Raw genomic sequence first — 16,302 nt, 5'->3', positions numbered from 1 at the left:
AAAATCAAGTTCGCTCGCTTTTTGTGTAAGGATTGACAATCTAAAGCTTTAAGATTCAATTCCCAAAAGTCAGCATATATGCATCTAAATTTTTTGTTAATTTGTTCAACCCTCGAATGCTCTTTCTTTCATTAATTTGGATCTCACACGCTTGAAAAACCCAACACCATGCATATCTTTGCGAACAAAAAAGTATTGAGTGGGGTGAAAAGGAATTTCTAACCCACATTTCAAAGCAAGTCATGCTTCGATCTCCTCGGGTGAGGTGCCAAAGGGTAATTAAAATATCACAAGCAGTGATCGATGTCGCATCCAAGATTTAGCTCAGCCAATTGACATTAGGATGCATGTGTATATATATATATATATATATAGCATGAAGAAAAATCTAGGATAACCAAAAATGGGACCCCGGATGCCTTTCGGTGCAGCATGCTAGCTCATAACAGCATAAAAGCCATTTTTGGGTTCTCCACATGCACCAGAAGGACAAAAGAAAGAGAAATGTGTTTTAATCTATACTTTCTCTACATCCTATGTTGTGTCCAAAGTTTCAGACAAAAGACCAGTTGATGAACATGAAGCAGATACAGTGAGCATTCTCCTCTTCATTCAACACCTTCCACGCCACTGCTCTTTCATACGAGACTGGCCTCCCCATGCTAGACAAGCAAATACCACCTTGAAGACACATAAAACCCTGCTCCCAAGGCCAAACAAAAAGGAAGAAAAAAAAAAAAAAAAAAAAAAAAAGTGAGATTAATCTTAATATCTCCAATTTTAGTAACAACAGTAAATAATCTATCTATGCAGAAATGCATTTTTTTCTCATTTTTGTACAACTTTAAGGAAACAGTTTTTCCCTCCCTTGTTTCTCTCAACATCTAGGCATATACTTTTTCTTTAGGTCCATCATATGTTTCCCAGTGATGTCAGTCAGCTATATTGCAATGGTTTTCTTCAGGATTTTCAATCGGCGTCTAAAACGATTTACTTCCATCCCTCTTCTATTGCCCATATAGTGTCCTATTCCTTCTAGCTTCGGGAATTGATAATGACTATGGTCAAGTCTCATTTGCATATGATCACATGGTATAAATTCTCTAGCACATTTTTTCTGTTCATCATTCCGCTGCCATAACCAAAGAATTTGTTTCTCAAGGTGGTTCCTTTTAAGATCGTGAAGCAAAAACACAATCTATATGTCGGTTTGCTTACCAATACGGAGAAAAATTTCATTTTCCCGGACATTCTTTTCTATGTTTTCTGCTTTCTGTCTCCCCAACAATTTGGAGCTTTATTTCTTCATACACTGTCATTTATTTTTAATTTTTGTTGAAATAATTCTGGCTTTTGGTGATTTATTTGGCAAGTAGAAAAGAACCTTTTTTTCCATATTTTTTCAGTGGATTTCAAAGCACTCTACCTGCTGCATTATCTGTGGGAACTCTGAGCACAGGATTTTCCTTCCATTGTCATCAAAAATCTTTTCCAGAGTAATGTCTTGAAGTGCAACCAAGGTTGTCTCAAGCATGTCAAGACCCGCCTGATTTGCAAATGTGAAAACTGGCAGTGCCTGCATAAATTACAAAATTAATTACAATTCTTGTGTATCAACAAAGAGAAAGGAGAAGAAGGATTAGATTAAACATTAACATAATTTGATTTTTTATTTGTAACAAACAAACAAACAAAAAAACATAAAGATTGATGATCGGCAGAACATAAATGGTTTATTAGGTGGTTGAGACTAAACTTTGTGATTTTCCATATCAGTGGCTGAATAAAAATATGAGCTGGTGGGAAGAGATTATTATTATTAGACTTTAGAAACAAACTGCTAGAGAGGCAAAGAAAAGCAACAATTGCATAAAGCAAAGAACAGTTTAAGATATCCTCATGATTCCAAGACCATGAATTGTGAAAGAATACACTGAATTTAAATGTGAAAACACATAATTTCATATTATTCTTTTGTTCAAGTTCCATTTAGACTATAGTGCGTCATGCATCTCCAACAAAATAAATGCATAACTAATAATAAACAGAACTACATGTTTTTGGATTATTTGCAAGGCTACTGGATATATACATTACAACGAGTGGAATCATAAACGAAGACTCAAGTTTCAAATCATAAATTTACCATTCATAACATTCCCAACTTGAATAAGAAATAATACAAAATGTACAAAATCATTAATTAGCAAAAACATAATCATTATCCAAAATGTAGTCAACATGAATTACTCAGCGATAATTTGGTTCATCTTCACACGGTATCTCTCAAACTCTCAAAGATTATATGCTGCTTTGGCCCAAATATAATTAATATAAGAAAGATATATCAGTTATAGAAGCAACTAATTAATGGAAATTAAAAATAAAAAATACTAGGCACAAAATAATTCCATTCAGCTCCTAAGCCTAAAAAGAGAAAAAATTCTCACACCAACTCAAAATTTAAATATTTGAAAATTAATGGGGTTTCCATGAGTAAAGGTGTCAAGAGGGCAACTTCATATGCTCTGTGGTAGGAGCTCGCCTTCAATAAGTACATCTGGCACCACTTTCTATCTATGCACTAGAATAATGTGCATGGGACCACTTTTCCATGATTTTGATGCTAAATTCCTAGGAATTAGCTCAGAAAGGCACTACAGTTTTTAGTTATGTATTCCCTCATAGCTTATGTTCTTAACACTTGAGATCAAATTCTTGTGGAATTTCACACCATCGGACATTAGTTCTGTCAAGGTTTGCTACTTGTTCTGGCGGGCAGAGTGTACCAATAACATACACTTTAATTTGATGTATAGGGAATCCACCTATAATAAATCACTAATTATGCCAACAACTTAAAGGTGAATCTAATCATTTGACTAATATTCTTCCGCATTAAATCACCAATGTCCCAATATATGCTTAAATTGATAAGAAAAAGTGAAGCCAATAATTGAATTAATATTCTAACACTCTTCATCACATGTGGAACCATATTCCCTTTCAATAAGTGGGTCCAAAATGTGGAATATTTAACTAAAATAAGAAATATAGTGTAAAGTCAAGGTTTGAAATTAGGAACATTATTCTGATACCATGATAAATCACTGATTCTAAGAATTTAAGCTAAGAGGAAAGAGTTTAATAATTTAATTATCATTTTAGCAATCAAAAAGATTTATTGAAGGGTTAAAAACCTTTCATGAAAGATAAAGCACAGAAATTGTACTAAAGAGCTAATGCAAACCTTGAGTATAGTAGACAAAGAAGGGGAAGTTTTTTCAGACTCATAAGAAAAATAAAAACTAAAGAAATACCTTCAAAGAGCAGCAAATGACTGCATCAGAATGATGCCAAAGAGTTTTGAGAATGGATTCACTTCCTTCACTTTTAAGTAGTTCAGCCCCTAGATAACACCTGTAAAGAAGATAACACTTAATATACACTGGTCTTTTTCCCCATTTTCAGAATTAGAAAAAGTTGGCAACGGGATCTAGGAAAAGGACACTTAATTCTGCCTCACTACTAAACATGTTAAAATTTAACGTGAGATATAGAAAAACATTCCTATCAGAATTATCATAAACACAAACAAAGCCAAGCACTCTGATGACCAAACTGAGTCACGGTTGAAAAGTTATACAGAACAGCATAATTTGTATGTAATACATAATTATCCGAACCAATAAAAAAAGAAAAGATAGAATATATATTAAATAGCTAACCTTTTGTTTGTAAGAAAAAGTCAGAGAAACATATAGCAAATTTTGTCTTTCTAGTAGTTCCAAATAAACAGCAAGTCTTCAGCTTTTAAAGCAAGGATCAAAAGTTGAAGTTCTTTGAGAAATCAAAGATAGTTTAAGTTCTTGATTTCAGATAAGAACTAAAATCAGTTTCTTTCCAGTAAATGTAACCAGAATGTATGTCCAGCTATTAGTATATGCTAATTATTGTGTTCATGAATGATATAGTATAACATCAGTCCAAAACTCCATAGAAAACTAGCAATTAGTCTTGGTCCAGAACTTCAGAGAATGAGGTATTTGAATGCATAATAAAAGTTAAATGACACACCTATAGCTGTGACAGATCCAACGGGCAAGTGTGTGAGCTTCGGGAGTGCCAGGTGGTGAACGAAAACCAGTATGAGGACCAAAACAAGAAGGAGAGAGCGCCAATGCCACCCTCTGCACAGATGCTATAATACTCCGGACATACTGTCTAGCCATGGCTGCTACATTGTCTTGAAGGTGGATTTCAAATGCAAACTGGAATGCTATTGTCATTACAGATTTGGTGCTCCCAGAGTGACCAGAATTTTCACCAGATGCTCTGTTTCCAGCAGGTCCAACTTCAAGAGCAGAGGCAAGGTCAAGTGTACGGTTTGGACTCGAGGCATCCTGCATTATTTTTAAATGAACATAAAACTCAAACATAGCGGAAAAAAGGAAAGCGCCATAAAATAAAGGAAAAATCGCACCATTGGTCCTTGTGGTTGACCTAAATTACAAATTGCTTCCTCTAGTATCAAAATTAATTCAAAGATCCCTGTGATTAGCTTAATTTACAAATTCGCTCCCTAAAGTCAAATTCTGTTAAATATTTTGACAAATTCCGTTAGGCGCCAATAAGATGGCGACACGTGTCGATCATAATAAAAGAAATATAAATAAATAAAACTTAAATAATTATTTTTAAAAAATTAAAAATAGAAAAGGGGTGGCTGCCGACCAAGGCATGTAGGGGTGGAGTGCGGCCACCCCCAGCCCCGCCACCCCTATTGGCTGGGGGTGGCCAGGGGTGGTTGCCCAAACCTGCAGCCACCCCCTTTTCTCTTTTCAAAAATTCAAAATTTAAAAAAATAATAATAATAATTTTTTAAGTATTATTTATTTATATTTTTAATTTTTTTTTATGATCAACACATGTCGCTATCTTATTAGTGTTAACGTGGCGTCTAACGGAATCTGTCAAAATTTTTAACGGAATTTGACTCCAGGGAGCGATTTGTAAAGTAAGCCAACCACGAGAATCTCTGAATTAATTTTGATACTAAAGGAAGCAATTTGTAATTTAGGCAAATCACAAGGACCAATGGTGCAATTTTTCCTAAAATAAAAGACAACTAATTACATCATATAAGACAAACACTTACAATTCCAGAATCAAGGGGAATAATGCGGAAACCAGAAGGTATAATTGGTGCATCATCAGAAAAAGAGGCATCAATGGGAGCAAAGATGAGTTCAGCAGAGGTGCCAACAGCATTCTCATCCACTCCACTACAAAGCTACAGACAAATGCAACCGCAAACAATTTAATCAGCATTTATTATAGTCCGGAAGCATTCAATAACATAACTATGAGGTCAAAATAATTAAAAACAAAAGAATTAAGCTTAACTGTGTAGCCATACATTTTTCAAAAGAGAATGAGGTCTAACTTCCTAGTCCAATTGGGTGATAGATGTTATAATCAGCGAGATGTTCAAGACTCAAGTCTGGATTTTCATAAGCAAATCAAGGCCAAAACCTAACATTCAATTCTATACCCTTGTTCTAGAAAGTAAAAGGCAAATCAGAAACCTTCCACATTGATAATATTCTAACAGTACTCTTCTAATCAAAAAAAAAAAAGAGAAGAAGAAGAAGCAAACTTCTTAACAAAGACAATGAAATTGAACTATTTTGAGCAGGAAGCAAACTGGTAAATGATAATAATTTACAAGAAAATTGCGATTACATTGTGTAACAAATAAATCAAAAGAAACATAAGACTTACTTGCAAGAGGAAGATGTCACCAGCCATAATCATGTCCTCCCGATAGTGGCCCATGCTTTCAAGCTTTATGACCTCCATAAACTGTTTAAAAAAAAAAAACCAAAGCTAATCAATTGGGAAGGCATTAGATAATAGCAAATCATTATGATCCACAATAACGACTCCAAAAAAGAAAAACAGCTTCTACTTTCTTTTTTTTCTGGGATAAAGGGTGATAATATTAGTGACTGTAATTTAATAATGATTTACTTGCCTCTTCATGTTCAATTGTGTGAGCCAGCGGAAGAATGACCTGACCCCCAAAACTTCCAGCTCGAACTCCTGGTAAGCTACAAGGACCGGCTTTAATAGCAGCAGCTGCATAAGCATCAATACTGCCGTCTGCCCACTCCGATCGGTGTTCTCGTAGAAATCTAAGAAGTATTGCGGGAGGCACATTCTACGAGAATAGAAAGAAAGTACAAGTCAGAACTAAATAAACGGAAGGTGATAAACTGTGTGTTGCCTCTGAGGCATGTCCTTCAGATTGACAATGAAATTCCCCTATATGAGTCAGCATATACACACCAGATACTTGGTTATTAAGGCCATTGATTTTTGGGGTTTTAACAACTACATTTGCAACTTAGGTTACTAATTGGCTGCATAAACCATTTTTTACCGAACTCCTATACCTATGGCAATGTCTTAAGTGTTTAACCAGGGCCATGAGGTCCTTTCTTAAAGCTTAAATCCACATTCACTCACACCTCACACTCTATCCCCAAAAAGACAGTTCACAAAAAGAACTGAGACTCAAATGGCCATTCTTCATCATTTCCTTCATACGCAAATCATGCTTAATTCAATTGGATGCTAAGAAATCTACAACCTCTCACCAGAAAGAAATTTTGCTAGACATACAAGCAACTTAGTTCGACTCTTACACTCATGAAACCATATCCACTAAGCAATATAGATATTTTTAGAGAATACTATATTTTTTAACCCAATGTCTTTGCTTTAAGGTCATGACCTTAAATAAGAAAAAGTCATTTTTTAGTCCAAGTTTCAGCAAATTCCTTGCTGTTTCAATGTCCATGTGAAATCCTTACTTGTAATAACATGGATGCTTTGGCACATAGAACAGCATTGCTCATGGATGGAAATCCATTGGCATAGGAAAGATTTCCACCCATCATCTTGGCAGGAGATGAGTTCACAAGAATGGTAACATCATCAATGCCATCACTTTCTAACACAGACCAGCCCTCATCTGTAAGCCCATTAACTGCTTCATTAAACCCCCTGCAAATAAGAGTTTGTTAGATTACCAAAGATTAAAGTCAATCCATTATTCCAAGGAACAATTTGAATAAAAAATTTAACTTACTTGTTCAATCTCTGGCTAAGTGCACGTAGAGCTGCAGGTCTCCTCCCCCAACCAGTGACATTTGGCTGAGAAACTTCTTGAGAGATATGCCTCAGATGGCGTAATGCCTGAATAAAATGACAAGGTTGTATCAGAGTACAAGATCTTTGAAGTCACAGTTCCAACAACCCCCCCCCCCACCCCTCTTATTTATGAGAGGGAAGAAAAAGTATTACCGCCATTGTTGTCTTTTGAGCAAGTAGTGTTGATGACTCATAAAGCGGGCGCAACACTTCAGGTACGCTCCAAGGCTAGTTTAAGCAAGCCAAACTATTAAGTAAATCATGCAAAGAAACGAGTTTTATTCAGCATATAAAGCAAGAAATTTACACACCTCTAAATCCATATGATCAACTATATGAATAATTGATCCACCCCCTTCACAAGGTCTAATCAGATACCCACTTGGTAGTATTTCTGCTCTCACGAATTGTTGCACCGAAGGCATGCTCGGACCATTCTGAGTGTTGTTAAGTGATCTTTCACAGACCTATTATGCACCACACAATCATAATGGTACCTTAGCAAGTTACAAGGGTAAGTTATGGAAAAATAAGAAAATACCATGATTATTGGCACTTGTACAGGAGAAGTAGGAGTCACATACCACTAGACTACCATCCTCCAAAACAGATGTGTAGCGCAGCAACCAGAAGTCACGAGCTGGTGCCAAAGTTGTAGGTGCATACAGCTAAATGAGGACAATGAAATCCCAAAGTTTGTTAAACAAATCTATAATTACTAGTAAATCAGAAACAATAGCGAAAAACATACTAGCACCTACCTGCATGTAAAGCAGTTCAATGGTTCCACCATTTGCAGTGGACAACACATTTAGAACATCCACAGCTCGGCAACCACGGAACCATGAACGCCGATCTTTGAGAATTTCAGCGACCTGTATAAAATGTAGTCAGTTAATATTTCCATGAATCTCCAACTGGAATAGTATTTTAAAAACCAGGAGAACTTACTCTTGTAGGTTCAAGACCAACAAGACCGCATGCACGTGCTGCCACTCCAGTGCAACCATGAGAAATAGCAACGATTCCAATGGAATCCGGACCAGGCTGCCAGATTAAGGAGATTAAATAAGGAGCAGGAATTTGAGACTGCTGGTTATTTGGAAGAGTTTTCAGCAATGGTGAAAGTTAACACACCAGGATAAAAATGTAAATCAAGTTTCCTTGTATTCGAGGAGAGGACAAACAGAAATCATATTAGATGAGAGATATCTAATAAGGACTCTCTAGCCCGCCAGGACCAAATTATCCTGCTTAGATCGTGATTCAAAAGAAAGCTAGGATTATTGCTTCCTTTCTTTTCCTACTTTATCTTTATTACAAAAATGCAAGACCTGGAAAGAGTTAGTAGATTCCTTGAACTGAGTATATTGAATGGAAATTATTGACAGTGGAGTAGAAGAAAATAAAGCAAGCAACATTTTGTGTGCATTTCTCAAGAAGATAATACTTTAAAAAAATAAAAAAATAAAAGAAAAGAAACCTAGATGGGGTACGAAGGGGAATTTTAATGAATAAAAGATTTGGATATGCAAGTCGTTGCTTAGAAGGTCAGCAAGGTATTTAAACTGTTTCTGTTAGTTTTTCTTCACAATGAGAAAAGAATAATTGGAATAATTAATGATAGGAAGGCGAGCAGTAACCTTCATCCCAGGCATTTGGACCCACTCCACAGCAGTTCCAGTGGCCTTCGAAAGAAACTCTGTTAAAGTTTCCTCTGCAATGGACATAAGTCTAGAAAACATGCAACACAATCGCATATATAAGCCATATAACCCACAAGGCAATTGCAAAGCACAAAAAAAGGGAAAATAAACAAACTTGAAACACTAACCCTGCAGGGCTTGCATCCCTTGGTGGATGCTGAGGAGTCAAATGGTGTTGACCACTCGTCACCACCGACTCACAACTTGTGTCTGTGGTCGCAAGGGTCGCCTGCAAGACACGGAAACACGATAATTAATACAAGTTATGTTGGAAGTTGTTCAATTCATATATATCAAACTTGACACTTTCTTTGACCGCTTCTGTTTCTAATAGTTTTTTGGTTTAAAAAAAAAAAAAAAAAAAACATTAACAACTAGAGCCCTAAATTTTATGAAAAATAAGTCCTTTTACATTAATTAATAGGACCCATGAAAACAAAAACAAAAGATTGAACCTCAGTTAAGTGGTGAAAAATCCCATCTCCCTATCAGCCAAATAAAGAAGAACGTGAAAGATTAAAATTGCGTTTACTCTCTTTTTCCTTCAACTTGTAAGCACATAGCTTGTAGTTTTTTAAACAAGCCAAATTAAATATCAAATTTTTTATGAGAAAAAGAGAAAATAGAATTAAATCTGAACCGTTGAAAAAGCCTACACCACCTAAGCCAAATCCGATTGCAAATGGTAACAAGTGGATGATTTAGAAGTCCCTACATTTTGTGTCTGTTGGCGGAAAAAACTGTTCTCATACACCAGCTGTGACACCTGCTTCTGCAACCGATCATTTTCCTCCATTAAAAGTTTATTCATGGCCGTCAGTTTTCTGTTCACGGCTTGAAGACGCGACGCCTCTTTTCGCTGCTTCTCCCTACATCTGTACAAATACAGAGACATATATTAAAAAAGAAAAAGAAAAAAAAAAATCCTTTTTTCCCAACGCTGTAAATATATACTGTGAAGAATACAAGAATATATAGGAAAGGTGGGATACCTTCGGTTCTGGAACCAAACTTTGATCTGTTTGGGCTCGATGTTGGAGAGAATGGGGCACTCCCTAATAAGCTGTTGGCGGCGCATGGAGCTGGGTTTTGGGCAGTCGTGGTAGAGCCTTTCGAGCGCCTCAACTTGCTCGGGCGTGTACCGCACATACTTACCGTTATCCATTCCATCCTTATTACTATCCTTGCAGGCTGAGCTCACCGCCATCATCCCCGCCCACTCTTCATATTCACCACCAAATTAAACAAAAATCAAAAACCAATTTATCAAAACAAGAAGAAGAAGAAGAAGAAGAAGAGAAAGAAAACCCACTTCACAAATTAAGAATAGGCTTACCGTCTGTGGTTTCGCTTAGAAGAGATGATCAAGAGGAGGTTTGTGGAGCCATGGAGGTTATAGAAGTCCTGAAGCTACAGCGTTTTCAGTAGACAGTAGTGCAGTAGTTTGTTCGATCGTAATAGGAAAAAAGAGAGTGGGAATATTTTGGGATGGATCGGGAAGGTGTTATAAGATCGAGAAGAGAAACCCCAAATACCAGACAGAATGAGAATACGCAGAGACGTGCATTTTTGTTTTCACATCATTCTTTGCTTTTGTTGTTTTCTTTCTTTTGCTGTTCCTTTTGCTGCCGCTTCCTTTTTATTTTCAACTGCTTTGTTTGTTTCGCACTTTCCAACACTTGTGATGCGATCCAGACTCCCAGTTCCCAGCGCGTGCGTTGTCTGAGCGTGTTGGACGTCTCCACACCCTGCTTTTCACTACTCCCTTCTTTAAAGAACACCACTTTTGAATTTTCATATCTTTTCCAATTTAAACAGTTTAATTATTATTATATATAACATTATAATAAATCAAATACTCTATTAAAAATTTTATTAAACCTAACTTATCTAATCATATGATTAATATATGAGTAATGATTGAATACCACTTAAAGATACAACTTTTCACCACTTTGTCTATGTGGTAAGGTGGTCCCCCACTACTTTTTGAGTTTTTTTATTTTTTAAAAATAAATTAAGGTAGGGGACCATCTTGCCACATAGACAAGGTGGTGAAAAGTTGTATCTTTGGGTGGTATTCAATCATTACTCTTGATATATATACAAAGAGAAATGTTTGTTTGTTTTCGTTATGGGACCACAGATTTAAGTAACATATATGTGTAAATTTACTATTAAACATATGGGACCACAAATGTAATGATGAATTTAAAAAATAAATAAATAACTTCAGATAAGGGTATCGAATTATACATCGTTTTGAGATAAAGGTACTGAACTAGCAAATGTTTCAAACTGAGATATCCACATTTTTAAACGTCTTACTTAAAGGATACTCTATTAGGGATTTGCTGTTAAATCTTAATAAAGTATCCAAAATACCTCTCTTTTTTAAAAAGAAAAATAAAATGCTAGGATTTAGGTGTTAGTCAAAATTTAACGGAATTTGCAAAAAATATCAATGCTTGAATCTTTAAAATTTTAGTATTACTAAAACATCATAACATAGATAGTCACCAAATGTTAGGCTCCGAACATACTAAAAATATTACAACTTAATACTAATAGTCATAAAATAACATCAAAGAAAATTAATAAGATAGAGCGAGTGGATGATCTCGATCATGCTATCCCTAGTTTTCCATCCTCATCCCACATGGACTTAAGCCAAACCGGATCCAACTTCGCAAAAATCACACGAACCACATCCTCCCGATGGATCATCCTATGTTTTGGTGGCGGCATCTAAAAAGCTAATTATAAAACAACACATGTTTCATAGATGCAGAAGATGCAACCGTAAGTCCACGACTTAATTAGCAATAATACACATGATGCACATGTTATCATAAAGTGAACTCAGAAGTTAAGATATAAGTTACATACAGAAATTTACAAATATAATTCTTCATTTGATAAAATGAGCATGAATGCAGTATAGGTATAATACATGTCATACAAGAGAATCATATCATAGTTCAATTATGTACGGTCTAACCAGAATTGTAACCCCTTCACGGCAAGGTTGACGCTGTCATGAGAGACCTGTAATATAATACCGGTGTCTTGGATATTGTACGCTACTATCCATCATTAGCGGCCCGACCGAGTCTGACCTCAGTGGCCCATACTGCTAATGACGTTCGTCTATGTAACCACCACTCAAGTATGGTTGCGCCGGTCACAAAAACTATTAGATCCAAAGTCAAACATAACAATAAATCTTTGACTATAGAGAATAACTTGTATAATAGTAAGTCCATGCCGTTATCCTCCACGTATCGGTGTATCATGTCATACGGTGCAATTCAATGTTCATCATCTTTTACATGCATGCTTTTCATAAACTCTTCATTTTCATTATCTTGTCATTAATCACTTATTTTCACAAAAATAGAGTTCACAGTTATCAAAAGTATATTTCATGTGAGTTGTAAACATGTATCTGTTGGTACACATAATAAGTATGCTATGCGAAGAAATTAATAACGAGTATTCATGTGAGTTTTTACTCACTTGAGTCATAAAGGGCTTTCACAAAAATTCTCCTGAGGCTCCTCAAGATCCGAGAAATACCTAATAATAGTTCTAAGCCCAAATCTTAACCTTAAAACTCAAAATAGGCTCTCTTCCTGTTGGTCAAACGCTCGGACAGAAGGGTCGAACGTTCAGCCTTGACATCGAATGTTCGTCCAGTTCAGGGTCGAATGTTCAGTGTTGGTGCAGAATCTCATTTCCAAACCAAAAAGCCCCAAAACCACTTCTAAGCAATTCCTAAGGTCTTGAGATGACTCTTACAAGAGTCCTAGACCTCAATAATATTTCCATGCAGAACTTGGTACGTCAAACAATATCAAAACACTAATCCAATGCTAAGCTAATATTAAGGTCAAAACCTAAGCAAAGATGTATTAATAGCTAAAGATAAAGCCTAAACAGTAAGCAAGTAACATGATATCTTTACAAAAAAATGAACAAGGTCGAATGTTTAGTGTACTATATTACCATGCGGTTTCAGGCAAGATCGAACGTTCGGTGTACCTTCTGACATAAAGCTGATGCCTGAACAGTGACATACGCCAAGTCGTCAAACATTCATTGACTTAGGATTTGAACTTTCAATGTACTGTGATATCGAATGTTTGGTAACCCTAGCCGAATGTTTGGCCAGGACAAAAAATCAAAAATTGTATCTTTATCCAACCCTAACCCCTTATTAATATTAATTAAGGCTTACTTAACCCTAATTCATTTTTGGGGTATTGCAACTTCATTCGACTGGCGAATGATCCCATTGGAAACGGTGACCAATGATACTTGGCAGTAGGAGAAAAGCATAGGAAAATCAACAGTCCATATCAAATCAAACAAAAACTAAACAATCACGTTCGACCAACGTATTGTGTTGTTCAACTGGAAAGCATCTCCACGTGTCAACTTGCAATCTTGTCATGTGTTTTCTTCCTTATTTCGTGTCTCATACAATAAAATATATACGTACAAGTACATTTATATAGTTTTTTTGTAAATTTTAATTTTAAGTTGCAGTATTTTAGTCTTTTCACGAATTTAACAAACGAAAAGGAGGTAAATGTACAAAAATAGTAGTTGCATGCTCTCTTTTAGTCGAGATGTCAGTTCGTGATAGCATGTTGACAAATGCCAGTAGTTCATGGGGGAAAATGTAATTACTCCTTAATATTTAAAAAGAATGTGATAGATAATCTATTGGAGTTTATATTGACAAACATTTAACTAAAATAGAAAAATGTGTATTTTGAGTAGCTAAAATAACTATCACTGTTGGAGATGATTAGGGAGACTCAATTAAAACTTTTCCTTAATTATTCCAACCATCAAGGAATACAAATCAGAATAAAAATCAATTCTAATTTTGATTCCCTAAATAATTTTTTTTTAAAAAAATTACCAAATACCTTTAATTTGTGTCTAATTAAACTGTATGTGTGACATGTGGGCCACACTTTAGTAATTAAGAGATTTGCAACAAGTCAGAAATATCACTTGTTGCCACATGAAAATAAAAGATGATCCAAAGGAAGCTTTTCTAATAACAAATGGAAATTCAGTAAATCGCACTCGATGTTTTGAAGTTTTTAAAGGAAAATTCCGAAGTGTCGAGATTTTTTTCCAAGTCATTTGAGAGAGATTTGCAACATGTCAGAAATATCGCTTGTTGCCACATGAAAATAAAAGATTATCCAAATCCCACTCGATGGAAATTCAGAAAATCACACTCAATGTTTTGAAGTTTTTAAAGGAAAATTCCAAAGTGCCGAAATTTTTCTCTAAATCATTTGAGGGAAAGTTGAAAAATGTAATGTTGGTATTGTAGATGTAGGGGTGATCACACCATATTTAGTGTGGTCATCCCCACACCCATTCATCCCCATGGAAGGTGATAGCTTCCATGAATATGAATCGCAGATTTGAACCACAGGTTGAATTTACCATTCCGAATTTGGTACGATCGAAAATCACTACTGACAGAAAACTAAAAGGTCCACATCCTTTAAGAATTGTTAGACCTGTAGTACAACACCTGAGAGATCCGTAGCCTATGGGCATGCAATGTTGTTCTCTTCCGAGAAGAGGTGAACAGATCAATCCGCCAGATCCAGATCTAGCATATTATCGGGCTTACCTGAACAACTATCAGCCTAGTCTAACTTATTCCAGTGACAATTTATTTTAAAAAAACTATTATTATTAGTATTTTATTGTTTGGTTTGCATTTATTTAGAATCACATTTTTTATTTTATGTTTGATACAAGTGTGATACAAAACACAATTGTATTGGTTTGTAATTATTAAACTTTATTAGTTAATATTATCATATCCACATTTTAAAATGGCTATAAAAAGCTGTATAGATGCCTCGAAGGTTGAAAACCTTAATGGCATCAATTTTATAATGTGGAAACGAAAATTTTCTTATGTACTGAAGAATGAGAAACTATTGTACACTCTTAATTTTATAAAACTAGAATTGGATGGTCAACGAGACGAAGAGGTTGTTAAGAAACAAAAAAAAAAATGGTTAGAAAATGACCTTGTGGCAAGAGCTACTCTTCTTCATAATATGAAGGAATATCATTCCTCCTTTTTAATAACACGAAACAGCAAAATGTATGATGAAAGCTTTAGATCAGAAGTATGACCTTAGTCTGACACACACATACAATTGTTATTAAATGAATATAACAATGCACGTATGAAAAAAAAAAAAATGATTGTGTAGGTGATTATGTTAATCAAATGGAACTTGTTGCAAAAGAATTAGCAAATGTAAGTCATCCAGTGTCAGACAAAATGTAAGTAACAACTATACTTAATAGTTTTCCTTTATCATGGGAGTATATGGTCACTTCTTTGACACTTAGTAGAAAAGATTTTTTCGTGACATCATTCGCATTACTACTTGTGTTGGAAAAAGGAAGGATGAAGCAAAGAAAAATATAAGAGAAAGCTACAAACTTAATGATGGCATAAACAACTGCACAAAAATCGCATGCGCCCACATTTAGAGGACACTTGAAGAATTTGAAAAGAAAATGGAAGGGTAAACCAGAAAGAAATTTCAAAAGCAAAAGAACATGATACAGATGTGGAACATGGGACATTTTAAGCAAATTGTCCAAAACACAATGGCAGCAAGAAACTGTTATGACAATTACTGAAGTAATGATGATAGAACCGACTAAAAATTCATGGTGGAAAGATTCAACAACAACAAGACATATCACAAGAAGTTGAGAATTTTTTGTAGATTTCAAAGAAAAGCCAGTCGAAGAACACAAAGTTTACATGGGCAACAATACTTATAGTGAAGTCTTATTAGAGGAAAAATTTAAGATTTCTGCCAATGGGTTTGTTATTGTTTTATACAATGTCTTGTACGTACCAAGTATCCATCGAAATCTAATATATGTACCCGTATTAGATGACAAATGATACACTATTAAATTTAAATCATGAAAGGTCTACATTAGTAGAGGAAATATATCAGTAAAGGGTACAAAAATAGACAATATGTGTTTTCTCAAAGTTGATAATAAAATATCTATTTCTGATTATTTGACTGTGTCGATTGATAGTTCTTTCTTATGACATTTAAGATTAGGTCACATAAATAAGGATAAATTAATCCAAATGAGTAAGGGTGGATTGTTACCAAAAATCAATTCTAAAGATTTCAATATATGTGAATCATGTATTAAAGGGAAATAGACGAATAAGTCTTTTTAAAACATTGGAAATCAACATAATTATTAGAAATAATTCACTCAGATATATGTGGACCTTTAAGAACTAAAACACACAAAGAAATGGAATATTTTATTACTTTTACTA

General features: G+C 35.0%; 1 protein-coding gene across 1 annotated transcript; it reads right to left on the bottom strand.

Annotated features, from left to right (window-relative positions):
• Positions 1 to 306: 306 nt before the first annotated feature.
• Positions 307 to 10,558, bottom strand: LOC133870494 (homeobox-leucine zipper protein ATHB-8). Its single transcript, XM_062307643.1, has 19 exons — positions 10,261 to 10,558; positions 9,917 to 10,145; positions 9,640 to 9,799; positions 9,053 to 9,153; positions 8,862 to 8,952; positions 8,170 to 8,265; positions 7,980 to 8,093; positions 7,803 to 7,886; positions 7,530 to 7,685; positions 7,372 to 7,446; positions 7,157 to 7,263; positions 6,879 to 7,071; positions 6,038 to 6,223; positions 5,785 to 5,865; positions 5,159 to 5,293; positions 4,078 to 4,403; positions 3,321 to 3,420; positions 1,427 to 1,576; positions 307 to 700 (listed from the first exon to the last, which is right to left on the bottom strand). The coding sequence occupies exons 2-19, from the start codon at positions 10,132 to 10,134 to the stop codon at positions 554 to 556; spliced, it is 2,520 nt and encodes an 839-aa protein (XP_062163627.1). The 5' UTR covers positions 10,135 to 10,145; positions 10,261 to 10,558; the 3' UTR covers positions 307 to 553.
• Positions 10,559 to 16,302: the final 5,744 nt, after the last annotated feature.

The sequence above is a fragment of the Alnus glutinosa genome, chromosome 6, assembly GCF_958979055.1.
Source record: "Alnus glutinosa chromosome 6, dhAlnGlut1.1, whole genome shotgun sequence".
In the NCBI taxonomy this organism is placed as follows: Eukaryota; Viridiplantae; Streptophyta; class Magnoliopsida; order Fagales; family Betulaceae; genus Alnus; species Alnus glutinosa.
The sequence above is the reverse complement of the archived record's forward strand: the minus strand, read 5'-3'. Positions and strand labels throughout refer to the sequence as shown.